Source organism: Clarias gariepinus, chromosome 28 (genome assembly GCF_024256425.1).
Source record: "Clarias gariepinus isolate MV-2021 ecotype Netherlands chromosome 28, CGAR_prim_01v2, whole genome shotgun sequence".
In the NCBI taxonomy this organism is placed as follows: Eukaryota; Metazoa; Chordata; class Actinopteri; order Siluriformes; family Clariidae; genus Clarias; species Clarias gariepinus.
In genome coordinates, this window is record NC_071127.1 from 18296297 (window position 1) to 18316146 (window position 19850).

The 19850-nt window shown below is 40.9% G+C and overlaps 2 protein-coding genes across 2 annotated transcripts; both read right to left on the minus strand.

Moving 5' to 3' along the window:
• Positions 1-801: 801 nt before the first annotated feature.
• Positions 802-9391, minus strand: aqp10b (aquaporin 10b). The gene is made up of 6 exons (XM_053490517.1): positions 9167-9391; positions 6357-6483; positions 4624-4761; positions 4369-4487; positions 3534-3751; positions 802-2603 (listed from the first exon to the last, which is right to left on the minus strand). The coding sequence occupies exons 1-6, from the start codon at positions 9251-9253 to the stop codon at positions 2384-2386; spliced, it is 909 nt and encodes a 302-aa protein (XP_053346492.1). The 5' UTR covers positions 9254-9391; the 3' UTR covers positions 802-2383.
• Positions 9392-11389: 1998 nt separating this feature from the next.
• hax1 (HCLS1 associated protein X-1) lies at positions 11390-16638 on the minus strand. The gene is made up of 7 exons (XM_053489781.1): positions 16518-16638; positions 15472-15686; positions 13246-13457; positions 13023-13083; positions 12285-12406; positions 11783-11903; positions 11390-11665 (listed from the first exon to the last, which is right to left on the minus strand). Exons 1-7 carry the CDS (start codon positions 16586-16588, stop codon positions 11610-11612), a joined length of 858 nt encoding a protein of 285 aa, XP_053345756.1. The 5' UTR covers positions 16589-16638; the 3' UTR covers positions 11390-11609.
• Positions 16639-19850: the final 3212 nt, after the last annotated feature.

A 19850-nucleotide genomic window follows, 5' to 3' on the forward strand; every position in this document is an offset into this window, starting at 1 on the left:
TTGATCGATCAGTCACTTTATAGCTGTGAATATAAATGCCAGGAGAAACACTGTTTTATTTAATCTGCGTCAATTCCTTTTAGCTGGAACAACAAAAAGAAAGAAAGAACTTTCACTTCCCTAAGTGACAACATTGTCTAATATTAGACACTACGCACCCACAAGAAAAATAAATATATATATAAAAACTACAAATCACGAGTGATTTCTGCTTGCTAGTCTGAAAACACAGTAAAAATAAGCATTGGTGAAGTTTGGATGTGCAAGCTATTGATTAAAACCGTTTTGACTTCTGCAAAATGGATCATAGTGTAAATTATCATTCTGCGACAGTTTTAAGCTTTTTCTAAGATGCATAGTAATTTTATTCTTTCTTTCCTATTTTCCTATTCAATACCTTTCCGTAAAGTTATTGAAATAATTTATTGGTTAATTTTTAGTTTTATTAAACTTTATTTATTTATTCTTTTTATGATCTGAAGAATATAATTAATAATAATTAGACTTAAGTCCATCTACAGTCAATATGATTAATTTTGTCAAAGCTTGATTGCATTAGATTATATTATTTTAAATATTGTTATTATTGCATAATTATTATAATTATTTCTCCTTATTTAAAAGACTGATCATTAATATTTTGATTCATAAAATAATCCTATTCTTCTTAAATCATAATTTGATTATTAACCCATGTGATTTTAAACATTGATGTTTACTAATCCATAATGTATACATACTGTATATAATCAATTATAGTTATTAATTAATATTCAAAAGTTACAACCTTCATTGATAAATTTTGGTTATGTAGTATAATATAAAGTGATTATTAACTATTCATCTCTTTGTTTTTTAGCTTTAAAACAGGAAGTCTGGCCATCTGTGCTCTGTTTCCAGAAAAAAACGGAACTGAAAGTTATTTCTTTGAACTTTTCCTAAGTGTCTCTGTTAATCTTGTTTTGGTAAAGAACTTTCTGCACTTTTCCATTATGATCTGCCTGCTTTAAAGTTCCTTATTTCTTGCTCTCTGTGTGTACGGGTTGTTCTCGGGTCACACTTCGCATACTTTTCTGCTTAATTATCGTTAGTTATGAGTAAACAGCTATAAAACAAAATAAAACGGAGTGAATATTGTAAGTATTATTATTTTTCCTAGTATTATCATTTTTACTTATTGCTTTGTTTCCTATCCCTGCCGTCTACCTGTATATTTCTCACTTCCCCAATTTGTCGTCCAGGCGCCTTCTCTCTTATTGTAACGAGCGGATCACGGCCTGTTGAACAGAGGCCTTCTGGGTATTTCGTACCTCACACTTGACTACAATTATAGGCCAATAAAATTTTCCACAATATGCACAAACGAGTACAAAACATTTTTGAAACATTTGTGAATCCATCAGAAATGTTTAGTTTGCTTTGGGTTAAGTAAATATTTCCACATAACTTCACTAAAGGATTGAATAAAGAAAGCTTAGTATATAATACATTAATTAAAAAGAAAAACCAACATACACATACTATTCATCCGTTTCTATATGGACATATGACATTTCTGGTGAATTGAGGCATTAAACTGCTTGACATTTATAGAAGAGTCCAGTACGGTGATGAGACACTTAGCCCACTGCAGTCGTTCCCATGAACGAGTAGAACGCCTGATCTTTAAAAATCATTGGATAACTTGACTTGTGGAAGACGTTTGTCTCTGGAGTTAATGCCATATGTCCCCCGTACAGTCCGGACTTCGCTTCAAGCCATTTTCACAAGTTTGGACTGTTAAAGGAGTTCCTGGGAGGCCGGCGTTTCAGATGTGAAGCAGACGGTCTGATCATGCTTTATTTACCTTGATGGTGTCCGAGCGCTAGTGAAACTCTGGGATCAGTGCATTAGTGTATCAGGGGATTATATAGAGAAATAAAGAGAGTTTTTACTCTTGTAACTGTGTTCTGTTATTCTGCGCAATCAAAAGTCCCAGTTTGACTTGAACGCCTGACGTGGTCCATTTGTTGTAGAAAGATTCAGAAAATCTGAACATTTCCATTAGACAGAAAACGATGTTACCTCTGACTACTGATACAAATGTGCTCTCACCTGATCCGACTCCTTCGTTCAGGAATTAAAGTTATTATAGACTAGTCTATAAATTGTAATACATAAAAAAATAATAATAACATTAACGTTATATGAGCTAGCGGTCACAGGGGTTTTTTACTCTGATGGTGATGAACACCAGCTTGTGAAAGTTTATAAGGAACAGTTCAATCATTAGTGTTTATTTACTTGTGTGTATGACGAAGAATGGATTTATATCAATGCTCAATTATAACTTATTATCAATAACTGACTGTTTTTCTCCCCAGTATGTCGGGTGAACGGGACCTCATGTGGTTCGCTCCTGCATGACTTTAAACGACTCCTGTTTTTCACACTCTTTCTGTGAATGTTCCAGCTCCAGGTCCTGCACCTTGTCCAGGGTCAGGTTCTCTGTAGCGTCGAGTTCAGGATGGTGCAAACCAATCAGCAGCTGGTAAATCAGAGAGCCGACCAGTCCGCCTACACAAGTGGCCACTATGGGGATCCACCACCACCCAGCTCCGGCCCTGCCACAGAAACACAGCGTGTCGGAGTAAAGCCTGTCCTGTTATTTATCACTCACAGCCATGCTTCATGTGGTGTGACGTTCCACAAGCAGACACAATCTGATAACCTGATGATGACTCGCTAAATGGAAGAATTATACAAGCAACATTATACCTATTAACATTATTAATTACTCATATAATTCTTTTAAAGCAATAAATTTACAACAACAAAGAGAGAGAGCTGAACTTTATGAACATTGTGGCGTAAAACTCTTGATCCAGAGGTATTTGGTTCTCTTTACTGTAATCGTGAGATGAGAATCAGGTGAACAGTGGAGAAGGTAAAGCACTTTACGAACCTAACCGTGATGGGACGAAGCTGGTAGATGGGTGGAGTCTGAGAGACATTTAGCTAGCAGTCCAGCTACACGCTATTTATCAAATACTAACTCAGTCACTCATCGTCTAAACCGCTTTATCCTGTATTTATTGGACGGGATGCCAATCCATCGCAGGGAACACACACACACACACACACACACACTCATTCACATACTACAGTCAATTTGGGAACGCCAATAAGCCCAATCTGCAGGTGTTTGGACTGTGGGAGGAACCTGGAGGACCCAGGGGAAACCCACCAAGGACGGGAGACGGGAATTGAACCCGGAACCTGGAGGTGCAGGGCGACAGTGCTAACTACTACACCACCATGCTGCCTATTTATCAAACACTATATTTATATTATATTAATATTCTAGTTTTAATGCTCAAAGCCGTCCATCTTCCCACAATACTGTCATAGTACCGTATTAAAACACAAAGCCTGTATGTATTTAGATTTTGTGACCTGGAGCAGATCATATGGGGAGGCCCAATAAACCCCAGAAAGACAGTGTGTGTGTGTGTGTGTGTGTGTGTGTGTGTGTGTGTGTGTGTTGGACTGACCTGAACACCTCATCGCCCCAGCCGGCAATACAGGAGAAGACCCGAGGGCCGATGTCTCGTGCCGGGTTGATTGCGTAACCGCTGTTAGAGCCCATGGAGACTCCGATCACCATGACCACCGCTCCCACCAGCACGGGTTCTAGACCGGGAGGGGCAGGAACGTTACGGCTGTCACCCAGAGCCAGAACACACACCATCAGGGCTGCGGTGCCGATCACCTGAGAACCATCTCAGCGTCAGTCACTTTAAGTCAAACGGTTCAGTGTTACATTAAAGGAATTAGTTCATTATTAACAGTCGTGTTGTTTTCAGTGTAAGTGACACGGTGACATCATTCAAGAGCGTAATAAACAAATCACATTTGTAAGGTTGAGTATCTTGTCTTGCTCGTTAATCAGAGGATGAATCACAGATGAGAAATTGAAAAAGTAGATTGAATAAAGCAGTCGATTTAAGACGCGCCCACAGTTTGACTCGTGCATGGTACACTGTCAAAACTCGCAGTTTATAATCCGCCACATAACTGCTCTCAACGCTTTACTTCAACCCAACATTTGAATTCATTTATGGTGCAGGTTAAACTTCAGGCAGATATCGAAGGAACTGACAAAGTTGAATTCAATTCTGTCCAGCCAGTTTTGCATGATGCTGTGACAAAATCTGTCTGGACAGACATACAGACATACAGACAGACAGAATTTCTTTTAACCAAATTGAGACTGGTTTCGGGTTTCAGTGTGTGAAACGTAAAGATCACTGAAAGAGGAAGTTATGACCGACGTTCAGATGAAACTTTTCTTCTATTTGTATAGATTTATGTTCCAGAACCAGTCACCTGGTCCACGACACCTCCCCATACACTCAGGTATTCTGCAGGGTAAGTGGAGAAGATTCCTGCTGTGGCACTGGGACCGCTCACTGTAAGGGACCCGCCACTGTAATGGATTATGGCATCTGGACACACAAGCAGAGACACATACAGTACATGCTCAGCATGACACATCATCATCACCACCATCACCACCACCATCACTACCACCATCACCAACACCTCATCACCCTAAAGCGACACTAAACCTTTTTCTCTCACCGTAATACTGCAGAGAGACAGTGGCTGCGGCCAGAAAGGCACCGAATATCTGGGACAAAACGTAGAACGGCAGCCGAGTCCAGGAGAACCTGCCGAGGAAACACAGGCTGAGGGACACGGCAGGGTTCAGGTGAGCTCCTGAGAGATGAGACAAGAACAGCAGACAGGATAGTCATGTGATATCTCCTCTACTCATCTTATCACTCACTCATCTTCTATACCGCTTAATCCTGTATTCAGGGTCGCGGGACCTGGAGCCTATCCCAGGAGGGTTAGGGCACGGGGCACCCTGGACAGGGTTCCAATCCATCACAGGGCACACACACACACATACACACCTCGGGCAATTTGGGAACACTAATCAGCCTAACCTGCATATCTTTGGACTGTTGGAGGAAACCGGAGTACCCGGAGGAAACCCACCAAGCCACGGGGAGAACATGCAAACTTCATGCACACAGAGACGGGAATCGAACCCGGACCCTGGAGGTGCAAGGTGACAGTGCTAACCACTACACCACCGTGCATCTCATCTACTTCATTCCTGTAATAACTGTGATTCCTTATCCTAATTTATTAGTGATAGACCAACACAAAGTGGCACATAATTATGAAGTGGAAGGAAAATGATACCTGGTTTTCAAAGTGTTTTACATATAAATGCTTCTCTGCTTCTCTGATTAATGCTCTCCTTGCTTGGCCTGTCAGTTTAGGTGGACGGCCATGTCTTGGTCAGTTTGCAGTTGTGCCATACTCTTCCCATTTTTAAATAATGGATTGAACAGTGCTCCGTGACTTGATTATTTTTTTTCATATAACCTAACTCTGCTTTAAACCTCTCCACAACTTGTCTGGTGTGTTCCTTGGGCTTCGTGATGCTGGTTGGTCACTAATGTTCTCTAACAAACCTCTGAGGGCTTCACAAAACAGCTGTATTTATACTGAGATTAAATTACACACAGGTGTATTTTATTTACTAATCAGGTGACTTCTGAAGGCAGTTGGTTCCACTGGAGTTTAGTTAGGAGTCTCAGAGTAGAGGGAGCTTCCACTTCACCATTATGCACCATTTTGTTTTGGTCATAAAATTCCAATAAAATACATTTACATTTGTGGTTGTAATGTGAAAAAATGTGGAAAAGGTAAAGGGGTGTGAATACTTTTGCAAGGCACTGTAGATCTTTTGTTTTGAGGCTGAGCCTTGAAACTTTTTTTTTAAAGACAGAGGTAGCAGAGATGAAGATGTTGAGGTTCTCTTTGGAAGTGACAAGGACGGATAACATCAAGAATGAGTCCACGAGAACCCATGTTAGATGTTTTGGAGATAAAGTCAGAGAGGCCAGATTGAGATGGTTTGGACATGTTCAGAGGAGAGATGGTGAATACAGTATATCAGTAGAAGGATGCTGAGGTTGGAACTGCCAGGCAGGAGGTCTAGAGGAAGACCAAAGAGGAGATTTATGGACGCAGTGAGAGAGGACATGAAGTTAGTTGGTGTGAGAGAAGAGGAAGCAGAGGAGGCAGATGATTCGCTGTGGCGACCCCTGAAAGAAAACAGCCAAAAGACAAAGAAGAAGAAGAAGAAGATAAGAAAGGAAGCAAATGTTTGGAAGGAAAAGGAGCAGAAGAAAAAAAATAAAGGAAATTACTTAATTAGCCATACCTGATTAAATGTTAAGGGTAATGTGTATGAGATGTTTTTGTTAGTTTGTTTGTTTGAACATGACGCTTACCTGAGACTCCTTTGGACACATAAATACCAAATGTCGTGCCCAGAGCAAATCCCAGATTGATGGAAAAATATTCTCCTTTAGTGTTTTCCGAAGTCGTGACCTGAGCGACTGAGCCGCAGCCAAACAGCTACAGCGAGACGACATGCAGAGGAGAGAGAGAGAGAGAGAGAGAGAGAGAGAGAGCACCACTTATCATCTCTACACCCTACACACTCTAACCAACCAACATGTTCACCAAAAAAGCAATACAAACATTTTTGCATGTTTTGTAGACTTTAAAAAAGCATTTGATTTGATTTGACACACAGGATTATTTTATCAAGTGGTGAGGGGGGTAAAGTATATGACATCATCAAGTCCATCTATCTTAAACAACTAATGCAGCATAAACCTCGACAGGGCGTGGGGTGAGACAGGGCGTGGGGTGAGACAGGGCGTGGGGTGAGACAGGGCGTGGGGTGAGACAGGGCGTGGGGTGAGACAGGGCGTGGACCTGCTGGAGCGGTACTTTCAGAACTGGTCTCTGACATCTCCCAAAAAAAGGCCAGATCTTAGGAAAGCAGACAGGTGTTCACTCTGGGAAACTCCACCCTAGAGCATGCGTTACACTATAACTACCTGGGACTGAAACTCAGCGCCTCCGGAGGCTTTGATCTGGGAGTGAATGCACTGAAAGAAAAAGCACGAAAGCATGTTCTATATGCAATCCAGAATACAAATCCCAATTAGAATCTGGTGTAAAATCTTTGATAGTGTCATTGCGCCTGTTGCGCTGTACAGATGTGAGGTTTGAGGTCCACGCCATCAACACGACTACACTCGCTGGGACAAACATCCCACAGAGTCCCTGCATGAAGAATTCTCTAGAAATTTCCTCAAAATTCAGAAAAAAAGCACCAATCAACACATGTAGGAACCTGGAGAGACTGTGTGCTCAGGGTACGAGTGATGAGGTCAAGGCTGAGATGCACTTTCTCCTCTACTGTCAAAAACATCAACATATAAGGAACACCATATTTTCTGATTCCTGGTTTAATAAGCTCTATTTTGATGCCAAGTTTATTACTGTGGTTTATCACGTCCGGTTCCTGAGATGTGGCCAGTGCGAGAACATCACAGAGGAGGACCTTGGAAAATAAAAATCCTATTTTTAGAAAATGTAAATGAGGATTCTGTGATGTCATAAGAAAGAAGGAAACCTCACCGTCATTTTGATCATTTTGTTTAACAAGAATAAAAACAATCTCGGTGGTCCAGCACCTGACTGAAGACCATTTTATACCATGTGTGCATCGCTTGGGGTTTTAGAGTCACACACTGTCTCTGGAAGACATCAGGAAACAAACATCCCAGAGAGACACTGTGTCTTCAGCATATCCGATGCACAGATCAAATAATATCGAAGCTTCAGGACTCAGGCATGTCATACACATACACACATACACACTCATACACTCACCGGCCACTTCATTAGGTACACCTCGCTAGTACTAAGTTGAACTGTTCTTGCCTTAAGAACTGCCTTCATTTTTCCACAAGGTGCTGGAACCATTCCCTAGAGATTTTGGTCCATATTGATATGACCGCAGTTGCTGCAGATTGTTTTCGGCTGAACATCCCATGATGGATTCCACATCACATCACCACCACATCCCAAAGGATTCTCTCTACCGTTTGAGTCCAGTGACCTCACCGTCATGCTGAAGAAACCAGTTTGAGATGATTTTAGCTTTGTGACATGACGATTATCCTGCTGGACTTAGAGAGATGGACACCATCAGCAACGATACTCAGGTAGACCGTGGCATTTAAACCAGACTCAGGTGGTACAAAGGTTCCAAGTAAATCTCCTCCACACCATTACATCACCACCATCCAAGGCAGGCTGGATGCATGCTTTCATGTTGTTTTACGGCAAAGTCTGACCCTAACGTCGGAATGTCTCAACAGAAGTCGAGACTCATCTGACAAACACCACCAAGTCTTGGTTCCCTGGTCTTAGCTGTTCAGGAGCCACACCCTGCGTGGTCTCCTGCTGCTCGAAGGTTCAACATGTTGTGTTCTCAGCTCGAACCAGTCTGGCTATTCTACTCTGATCTTCAGTATCAACTGGCACCAACAACCATGCCACTTTCAAAGGGACTTAAATCACCATCCTTCAGTGCTCAGTTTGGACTTCAGCAGGTCCTCCTGTCCGTGTCTACGTGTCCAAATGCATCGAGACAATTCCATGTGATCGGCTGATTAGATATTAGATAACAGCTATAGATAAATCACTGGAGACCCTGAGAGGTGATGTATTTCCAGACGGATCCTACAACACTCAAGTTCTCCGAAGCCAAAGAAACTATCGGCAGATAGAAGTAGTCTTGTTTTTAAAGACCTTTTTTCTAATAAAATGGGTATTTGTTCATCAGATCTCTCACGCTTGCTTCTATTAAATATTTTATCATTTATATAAAACTATAACGCCACACCGTGATGGTTAATCATTAATCCAAAAGTGTGATTCAGAGATTTTCAGGTTGATAACCTTTTCCTGTTTCCCTCTGCGCTCTCACTGGGCCTGAAAGCTCAAAGTCCCCAAAGTAACCAGTGTCTCTTAATGAAGACGCGTTCGGTTCATAAATAAATCCCTAAACAGTGTTTTAAAGAAGGACGATTTGAGACGCAGTAGTTCAGTAAGGTTCGAGTCTCATCCACGTCTAACGTGAAATTCTCCTCTGTTCAGAAACACGAGAAAAATTAATAATTGGTAAAAAATATAATAATGCAGACACGTGTGTGTATAAGAGAATAAACAGACTTACTATTAGTATGTACACCCCAAGAAACTCAGCAAAACATTCTCTAACCAGGCGACTGCTGATTCTGCATCTCTTTAACACTTCGTCCATGTTTCTCCAGGCACACACTCTCACGGGCTTCCAGATCTTACTTACGGAGTGTGTGTTCACGGCTCACACACTGCTCGAAGGAAACGAGCTCGATCAGCACTTAATGTCAGCCCAGTCTAATACCCTGCACATTCAACATGTACCATGTGCCACAGTGTGTGTGTGTGTGTGTGTGTGTGTGTGTGTGTGTGTGTGTGTGTGTGTGTGTGTGTGAGACAAACCAAACTGCATGCAATAACAATTTCATGCCATAAAATGAGTTGTGCTTTACATTCTGTCTAAAGAGCACTGCAGATGACATCCAGATAACAGAGATAAAAACAAACACACTCAGATGATGTACGAGGAGTGTTCAAGTCAAAACAGGACCTTTGGTGAAATTTCCTGGGGAATGAAGGCGATAGCGTGATTGACATTTACAGAAGACTTGGAGCGAAATTAACCGTGAACATTCAGCGAGTGGAACTGATTCCTGAAATTCGACAGATTATTTGTCACCAATCTGCGGAAGAGACACATCTGTCTGTGGGGACAGTAGACACAACACCACTCGCATGTCACAGGAAGTTATTGTCACGTCCCCCCTACAGTCCTGACCTCGCTCCGAGACATTTACACACGTAAATGGGGCATTAAAGGAGTTCCTGGGAGGCCGGCGTTTCAGACAAGAAGTTAGATCATGAATCCAGTTCCACTAATGAAACACTGTGATAAGTGCATTAGTGTATCAGTGGATTATACAGAGGAATAAAGGGAGTTTTCACTCTCAGAACTCTGTTATTCTGTACAATCCAAAGTCCCGGTTTGACTTGAAGAAGAAGTCATTGTCATAATTTCAGCACTTGAATACAGTATAATATGCACTATCAGTATGGGTGTGTGTGTGTGTTGGATAAATATTTTATTGAGTTATATTAAAGTAATAAAGCAAAGCATTTTGATAAGAAAAATAATTGAGCGTTACATAGAGAGACTTACAGATGCTTCAAAAAAATTAATAAATAACTTATACTGCAAAATTTAAAACTTTTTTAAAACAGAAAAGTATAATAAATTATAATTCATTCTTGTGTGAGTTTGCTGTGCATGAATCATCTTCTATACATATAATAAAACTGTAAAGTGGGCGTATCTCTACGTTAAAGATATCTGCGAAACAATACACATCAAGATGCTTTTTGGAAATGTGTCTGTTTGAAAAACTACTGAATGAATTTTGTTTCATCACAATCAACCCACAGGAAGAGAAGATAAACGCCCTCATATCATTACGTTAGTTAATCTCACAAGGCAACAGATGGCGCTGTACAGTTTTCAAAAAGTGCTGAGTTTGCAACTAAATTCCACACAAGCAAAGACACGAACGCATGCATGCGTTTAATAAATCAATAACTGAGTTATTCATCACGAGCACTTTAAATATCAGAGTAAACATCAAGTAAAAACCTGTTGGGTTGTACAGTGGACACTGTGCACGATAAGATGCATGGCTTCATGTTCTTCCCTCCTTAACCTGACGCCCATCACTCTGGAATACAATCAATCTGAACTCATCAGGTCACATGACCTTTTCCATCGCTCCAAATTCCAATCTTTATGCTTCTTAACAAACTGAAGACTTGTTTTCTGTTAAGTCTCACTAACAAGTGGTTCTCTTATGGACACAGCTGTTTATTTCTCATTAACTGTGTGTGGAAATGCTTTTACCATTACACTCATTTGTACTGTTTATTTTCCCACGCCACTTCACCAAGCGTTCTCTGATTATGACCATTCATGACTTTTCGGACCACATTTTGTTCTGCGCCGGTGCCGATTCAAAATAAATAAAGTGTCGGACAGTTCGTACCCCATTCCAGTGATTTCAGCTTTATCTCCCTAGTTGTTTTCTTTGCTCAGTGCAGGACAATAATTTGACTCTGAAACTGAAATGAGAAACTCCTCACTGCATCAGTTAGCCTTAAAGACTTGCTGCAGCTGAAACATATTAATCACTGCAGTAATTATCTAATCAAAGGCTCTTCACTATTTGTTTTGAAAACAAAAGGGGAAAATCGTTTAATTTCTTGTTTCTTTAACATTCGTTTGTAAAATTTCAGAGACGAGTAAACAGCATGACTCCTGCAAAACCGTTCATAAAATATAATATCTTTTATTTACATTCTGGAAATCTTAACACCTATACACACACACACACACACACACACACTTTTACACTGAACAATGTTTGAGAAATATATTTTACAGATGAATAATCAGCAGTCAGTAGTTTGTCACAGCCTTTAATCCTCTTCTGGTCTGTTCTTATGTCTCTCTCTCTCTCTCATCCTCAGAAGTCCTCCAGTCCTGTTTGTTTTCACCTTCCGAAGCGACCAAAAAACCTGGAGAACATGGAGGACTGGCCGGTCTCACCTAAGAACAAACACCAAGCACGGTTTTAAACAGATAAAACACCGTTTTTACCACAAATAGAGATTCATACTTATTTATATAACGAAATATTATTTATTGTTGCTCTTGACTTGTGACCTGGTGTGAGAGAAGCAGCTTCATCTCGTGGACCTTCCTGAGCACCAGGACCTCCTGAGCGGATCACCGTGGTCTCTTCATTACCCTGGCCATCTCTGACTGTACGTCTCTCTTCTACTGTCTGTAGAGACGCGCGCACACAACATAAAGGATGATTTAGTACACATTCATGGTCTGTCTAATGGAATTACTGAAACACACTGACATTGAGGTGAGTAATAACACACTCCAGATCGAACAGTTTTATAGAAATAATCTGTTTCCACTCTAAGGACATTTATTTTCCTTTAACAGCACAGTTTAGAACAGGGTCGCTATAATCTAAGCCACACATTTAATTCAGCTGATCTGTTAAACACCAGGTTCAGTGAGTGTGTTTACTAACGGTACTAAACACTGACCCTCCAGTACTGGATTTCAACAGACCTTGCCTAGCTGATGGGTGTTGTATGATTAAAGAGATCTAGCTATTGGGAGGACAAGGACAAACGGGATCACTCACCCCATCAGGTTTAACCACTTTGGTAACAGTTACAGACTTGAAGAAGGAGCGCATACTTGGCTGTGAGGGAGTCGGCGTTAAGATCTGGTCCAGTCCTCCTGAAAACACCTGAGAATCTAGATCTGGGTGTCAAAACAAAAAGTCAGGACAAAAATCTAAACAGCATAAATAGAGAGACTCGATTCCAAATGTATTTTCCTGTTAACCCTCATATCAATAGTGCGGGAGATCTGAGACAACGTACAGTTAAAAATCCAGCCCGCACATCATGCGCAAGCTCCGAGTAAACGAAAACACAAGTCACAGCAGCTGCATGGACATGTTTCTAGAATTTAAAAACTTTCTATATACAAGAATATTAAGAATATAAAACACTCTACACACACACTCTACAGACGCGACTTGTACAGACGCTGTAAAGGGACAATTTAGTCCGATAAAGGGGCGCGACTTTATGACTTTATGGCACATGTGCTCTGGCTTAAATTGAGGAAAATTAGACAAAACTACAAAAATTTTAACAATGTCTACACAAATGAGAATCCCTTCACCGTTCAGTTGCAGCTGAAACATAAATCACCGCAGTAATTATTTAGTAAAAGCCTTTTAAATTATTTACTTAGCTAAACCCCGGTGGTAATGTATTTGTCTGTCCATCAGTGTCTCCTGATTTTAATCTTATAAGTATTAAGTGATGCGGTGAGAGACATTTGAAGCAGTTGTGGTGAAGTCACTCACCTCCATCCTCCTTCCTTTCTTCCTCGCGTGGTCTTGTTCGCTCACTCCACGTGTCCTTAAACTGAAATAACATTCAGCTCTAATAAACCTTAACATCCTTCTTTTAAAGCCTGTTACAGAACATCGAAAGTCTGAAACTATATCACTACAGTTAGACCGACTCCTGCGCCGCCTGCAGCTCCTGATTCAGCTTCCCAAGTTAAAACTTAAGTGTTTTTCTCACCCTGGAGAATGGTGTCCAGTCAGAGAAAGGGCTCCTGGGTACACCTGAGCCACCAGGGGAGGAAGGATTCACATCTCTAGGTGCTACAGAGGGCAAATTACGAGCAGGATCGTCTGGGTTCTTCAACATGAAATCTCTGAGAGGGTTCCCGGTTCCTCCTTTTCTCTTGTCGTCTGGTTTCTCCTGCGGTGGAGCCTCGATACTGGGCAAATCTGGGGGGAAAAAAGATGACAGTTTCTAAGTCTAATTTGTTCTTAAGTTAGACAAAGTTAGTTTTATATGCCTTTGACACAAATATACAATGTAAAGCATCCAATCCACTGTATGATTATTTATTTCAATGCGTGCCTTAGTTTTTTTTTTTATCCTTAAAGTCATTAAAATATTTTTTTTTTTTTGGTATGTTTGCATTTTTTTGAATGTTTAATTTTTTTGCCGGTCCTCACGGAAGCTTGCAGACCTTCGCGGAACGTCAGCGAAATGGCAGCGGGCAGTCGCGGCGGCTCATGGTGCCTAACACCGCATCTCACCGAGAGTCAAACCGCATAGGTGAGATAGGGGTTTAAACTATTCCTTGTATTGTGAATAATGACAATGTTAATTTTTGATAAAATGCTGTATGCATTTAAAAAAAAAATTGATTTTTCTAAAAAGATAACCACTTAATCTTTGTTTCTCTTATATATTTTACATTGCTTTTAATTAAGCAAAAGTACATTTTATCCGATTACTCGATTAAATTTTCGGTAGAGAACTCAATTTCTAAAATATTCTATAGCTACAGCCCTAAACTGCGCTTATGGAAAAGAATCTCACATGTCAAATATAACAGTGTTGTCTCTGCGCCTTTAAATCATGAGAGGAACCGCAGATGACATTTTGTCTCAGAGCAGTTTTCCACTGTATTGGACTGTGAACTCTGTTTTGTTGAGGATTTTCAGAAATTAGGATTATTCACCCTCAGGACAGCTTAACAAGACATTTTCTATCATCATGCTCCCGGACTAATTCATTGAAAACGGTGAGACTGACGCATTTTTTCCTATACATTCACTTACACAGAAAATATTGTAGATAATTGTATATCGGTATATCGGTTTTTGGTTTCTTTTTGTTTAATACATACAAGCTTATTTCTGTGACTTGTTCCCATGGTCTGTCTCTATCTGCGGAAATTTATAACTCAAATGTTTGTAAGTCTGGGACTACCTGCACTATCAGCCAAAGAGGATTAGATACGTGAAAATTACATGTCTGGGTTTGTGCATGGGATCAATGTCATGTTGAAACAGGTTTAAGCTGCTTAGTTCCAGAGAAACTGTAATGCTACAGCAAACAAAGACATTCTGACTAAGATGATGCCATGAAGGTAAGTCTTTCAAGCATGTATTACTCTCATGCAGGAAATACATCGCAGGAAAGGCTAAATATGACGTCACAGCTCTAAGAACTAGGGGAGAGTAAAAGGCAATGTTAAAAGTCTTTTACAATGGGGAGTCACTGATCAGGGAGGGAAGCATTTAATGTTGTTTTGAGGAAGACTGGACTGGAAAGTCTGCTTTAAAGGACAGGGAAGCTAAGGAGAGAGAGAAAGATCTATAGGTGGTGGTGATGCAACCTACAGAACTCCAACTAAAGATGTGGAGTGTTAGAGAGAAGAAAAGTGTCGAGAAGATATGGTGTGAGAAAGTGACGTATAAAAAGCAGACAGAGTTCAAGACCAGAAAAGACAAGATCAGGGAAGAAAGCAGTAGACATTTTAAAGTCTGGAATATCGGCTTTAAGAGGCTGTGAAGAGGAGAGAGAATGAGACCTATAGTTGGCAGTAATGTAACCCACTGTACCTAATGGATTAAACAACAAAGAAGAAGAAGACATTCAATATAATAGTGTGCTTTTAACTTTGCAGAGTTTCTGAAAGAAGCAATGAACAATAATAACCCACTTTCTCCAGGACAGGAGCCAGTATTTTTTTATTTTATTTAGTTGTATAATATTGTAAATTCAGCCAATTTTCAGACTAAAGTGTGCAGCATGACAAGTAAAACCCACTCATCCACCCTCAGCATGACGTAGTCACTGAACCAAAAATGACCTACAGATACCTGATGGACCGATTTTGGATGCAGCCTTGAGTTTAAAATCTCATACAGGAAGCCATGTATGATACAAAGGAAAAGACATGATGTAACAATATGATGTAATAGCTAAAGAGATGGAGCGTACCACGACCGAAGCGGCCTAGGCCGGCAAATATGTCCTCCATATCCTGGAGTATTTGGCCAAACACCTGCGGCTCCTGGATGCGCATTCCATTTGGCCCGAGACTGAATCCAAATCTGAACACATCATCGAACCTGTCCAAGAACTCGTGATGAAATCCGTCCTCCCCTTCATCATCATCATCATCATGATGGATCAGCCCATCAAAGAAAGGCTCCCTGCCAAAAAAAGACCGGAGATCATATTTATTTCTAAACGCTTTAACAAACACAAGTGACTAAAAACTAGATGTTTGTAATAGCTAACGCCGAGATTTGTTTCAGATTCTAATTACAATTTTAAGTGAACACCTGACCATCCTTTTTAAAAATCCACGGGGTTTACTTGGGTGTATGGGGTACGACCCTGAAACGAAGCAACAGTCTTCACAATGGAAGAGGCATGCAGCCACATTCCAGTTCAGCTCCAGATTTAAGCCCTGTAGTTCCAGCGAAGTAAAACTGTAATCCTACAGGACACAAAGACATTCTAAACAAGAGTGTGTGGTAACAGATTGGGTGGAAAATCACATGTGTGTGTGTGAGATGGTCAGGTGTTTACAACATGGTTTGGGAGATAGGGAAATGGTTTGTTTGTTAGCAGTACACTAATCAGTGTTGTGTGTTTAATAACTGATTATTTCTGCACGCTGACTGAGGTAAATCTGTGTGTGTGTGTGTGTGTGTGTGAGAATAACCTAAAGGTTAAGTGTTACAGGTCCTGTGGTTACTACTCTGACTGGGAGCCGCCATGTTGGAATGACGTCACCTGCAGAACACTTTTCTGACTAAAAAACTCTAAGGAAAACCTTACTCGCCGAGATATTTATGAAAATATATGTTTTATACCCCTGATATTCAGTCAGTGAGAGTTTCCTGTTTATTCACAGCTGATTAAAAAAAACATCTGGTCTAAAAAAAAACACACAAACAGCTAACACTGGACTGGTTTGTGAATATAACGTAAGATATTTCCACAATAATATGAAAATCAAGAAAAAAAGGACGAACCTCGGCTTACCACCACGGTTGTTGCCTCCTGGCTCCATAAAAAATCCGCGGAAAAGCTCAAAAACACTCATTTATTACGAGAAAAGTGACAGCAAGTGAGAAAATGCCGAGTCACGTCACAATGACGCGGGGGGGGGGGGGGGGGGGGGGGAGGAACAAACCATTCAGAGTGCTGACACGGGGGGGGGAATCGGCTCACGTGTCACTCATATACTCCACATTAAAGCTTGTAAGAGATTAATAATCGGTTAAATACAATGTATGAGTCTTAAAAAAACACAATATTTAACATTTAATCCATACACATATAAACAAAAAGCAATATCGGATGGTACAATCCGCGCCCGCCCCCCCAGCGACCCGGGAGAATGGGACAGTCCGAACAGTCCAGAAATCCAACATGGCGGCTCAGAGAAAGACACTAACGCACACAAGCGCTTGTAAAGATTAAATATTTTGTAGCTTATCAGACAACGCGGATTTATTTATTCATTAATTATATCTATAATATTGATTCTACAGTTGATTTAATGACGAACACATCACTCATCACATTTAGCCGCTAGGTTGTTGCTAATAGAAACACACATGGAGGCGGCCATGTTTTTTTTTTTCTCCTTCACTTTGTTGCCTAGCAACGCAATTCAGAGATCCCAATTCAGATGTACAAAATCACTCACTACAGGGTCACAGAGGGCCTGAAGCCTCTCCCAGGAGAGATAGGGCATGAGGCAGGGGTGCCAAGCCATCGCAGGGCACAATCACACACACACACACACACACACACACACACTTGGGGACACCAATTAATTAGTCTTTTCTGCATGCATGTGGGAGGAAACCCACCAAGCTCAAGGAGAACATGCAACCTCCATGTGCACAGACCCCAGAGAGGGAATCAAACCCATACCCTGGAGGTGCAAGGCGACAGTGCTGACCACTTTGCCACTTTATGTTGTGCACCGACTATACACTCACCTAAAGGATTATTAGGAACAACATACAAATACGGTGTTTGACCCCCTTTCGCCTTCAGAACTGCCTTAATTCTATGTGGCATTGATTTAACAAGGTGCTGAAAGCATTCTTTAGAAATGTTGGCCCATATTGATAGGATAGCATCTTGCAGTTGATGAAGATTTGTGGGATGCACATCCAGGGCACGAAGCTCCCGTTCCACCACATCCCGAAGATGCTCTATTAGGTTGAGATCTGGTGACTGTGGGGACATTTTAGTACAGTGAACTCATTGTCATGTTCAAGAAACCAATTTGAAATGATTCGAGCTTTGTGAGATGATGCATTATCCTGCTGGAAGTAGCCATCAGAGGATGGGTACATGGTGGTCATAAAGGGATGGACATGGTCAGAAACAATGCTCAGGTAGCTCGTGGCATTTAAACGATGCCCAATTGGCACTAAGGGGCCTAAAGTGTGCCAAGAAAACATTTCCCACACCATTACACCACCACCAGCAGCCTGCACAGTGGTAACAAGGCATGATGGATCCATGTTCTCATTCTGTTTACGCCAAATTCTGGCTCTACCATTTGAATGTCTCAACAGAAATCGAAGCTCATCAGACCAGGCAACATTTTTCTAATCTTCAACTGTCCAATTTTGGTGAGTTCGTGCAAATTGTAGCCTCTTTTTCCTATTTGTAGTGGAGATGAGTGGTACCCGGTGGGGTCTTCTGCTGTTGTAGCCCATCCGCCTCAAGGTTGTGCATGTTGTGGCTTCACAAATGCTTTGCTGCATACCTCGGTTGTAACGAGTGGTTATTTCAGTCAAAGTTGCTCTTCTATCAGCTTGAATCAGTCGGCCCATTCTCCTCTGGCCTCTAGGATCAACAAGGCATTTTCGCCCACAGGACTGCCGCATAGGCTACTGGATGTTTTTCCCTTTTCACACCATTCTTTGTAAATCCTAAAAATGGTTGTGCGTGAAAATCCCAGTAACTGAGCAGATTGTGAAATACTCAGACCGGCCCATCTGACACCAACAACCATGCCACGCTCAAAATTGCTTAAATCACCTTTCTTTCCCATTCTGACATTCAGTTTGGAGTTCAGGAGATTGTCTTGACCAGGACCACACCCCTAAATGCATTGAAGCAACTGCCATGTGATTGGTTGATTAGATAATTGCATTAATGAGAAATTGAACAGGTGTTCCTAATAATCCTTTAGGTGAGTGTGTAAGCTTCTATAGTGAGCAATTACATAATTAAACCTGCCTTCCTGTACTTATCCCCGGATGTTTGAAATATTCTCCAGAATCAATAGATTGTAAACTTTGAATTTTATGTTCTTAAATTGTACATTGGTACATACAGGATTAAGTAATAAAGTTCATACAGCTAACCAAATGTTCCAAATCTCTTTTATTTAAGAATGATGGAGGCTACCGTGTTCTCAGGCATTTCAATGCTGCTTGATTCCTTTCCCAGGTCTGTGTGTTAAACCAATTCTGTCTTGCAGGTCAACAGATAAGCGTGACCCAGTCTGTAAAAACCCAGCTGGAGTAATTAAAAAAATATATTTTTTGGGTGATTCACCGGTTAGCAATTATATGTACAATGGTTTTATGTAGATGTTATTGGAAAGTGATGAGATTTGGCTCGGTTCAGACTGGCAGCTCAAATCTGACCCATTGTTGACCTATCTGCATTGGTTGCCATGGTAATGATGCTGCGTATAATTGCTCTTGTAATTTTCTCCGTTCCTGTACATCCCCTCTCGCTTTACCTGAATCCTCACAAAGTGCAAATCAGACATTTCACCCTGTCCAGGGACAACTGTTCTCCGTTTCCACACTACAGTCAAGTCAGATGCTTTTCTGTCTGACTTAACCATGTTTATCCACACAGAATATTCAAGGGCATGGCTTTTATATACTTGGCGGTAATGGTGCCAAAAGTTGAAAAAAAAAAAAAAAAAAAAAAAGACAACCCTGTGTAACCACCTGAGGAGAGCAACGTAACTATCTACAAAGTTATAATTACGTATTTCTATCGCCTCCTTATTCATCTTTTAATCATGGATCCCCGTGCCATGCGACGTGATATGTGGACTTCGGGTTGTGAGAGACAAAACGGACAATGTGAAATCTGATTCAAGTGGGTGGAATGTCCAGACTAAAACATCTTTAGGAATCTGATCTGAATCCGATTTCATGCCACCTTTTTATGTGGTTTACAGAGTGGATTTGCAAAGATCTGATTCAGTGCGTTTTGTGACTGTTCAGAATACGTGAGTGCAATCTAATTCCAAACTGAATCCAAACTGGATGTGGGCAAAAAAATTAAAATCAGATTTGAGCTAGCAGTCTGCA

Coding starts and splice junctions, on each gene's coding strand:
- aqp10b (XM_053490517.1), bottom strand. CDS start 9,253: ATGGACGAAGTGTTAAAGAGATGCAGAATCAGCAGTCGCCTGGTTAGA. Junction 4,762..6,356: donor TGTGTCCAAAGGAGTCTCAG/GTAAGCGTCATG, acceptor CTCATCTCTCAG/GAGCTCACCTGAACCCTGCC. Junction 4,488..4,623: donor TGTCTCTCTGCAGTATTACG/GTGAGAGAAAAA, acceptor TTGTGTGTCCAG/ATGCCATAATCCATTACAGT.
- hax1 (XM_053489781.1), bottom strand. CDS start 16,588: ATGAGTGTTTTTGAGCTTTTCCGCGGATTTTTTATGGAGCCAGGAGGC. Junction 13,458..15,471: donor CCTAGGCCGCTTCGGTCGTG/GTACGCTCCATC, acceptor TTTTCCCCCCAG/ATTTGCCCAGTATCGAGGCT. Junction 11,904..12,284: donor AAGTGGTTAAACCTGATGGG/GTGAGTGATCCC, acceptor GCGTCTCTACAG/ACAGTAGAAGAGAGACGTAC.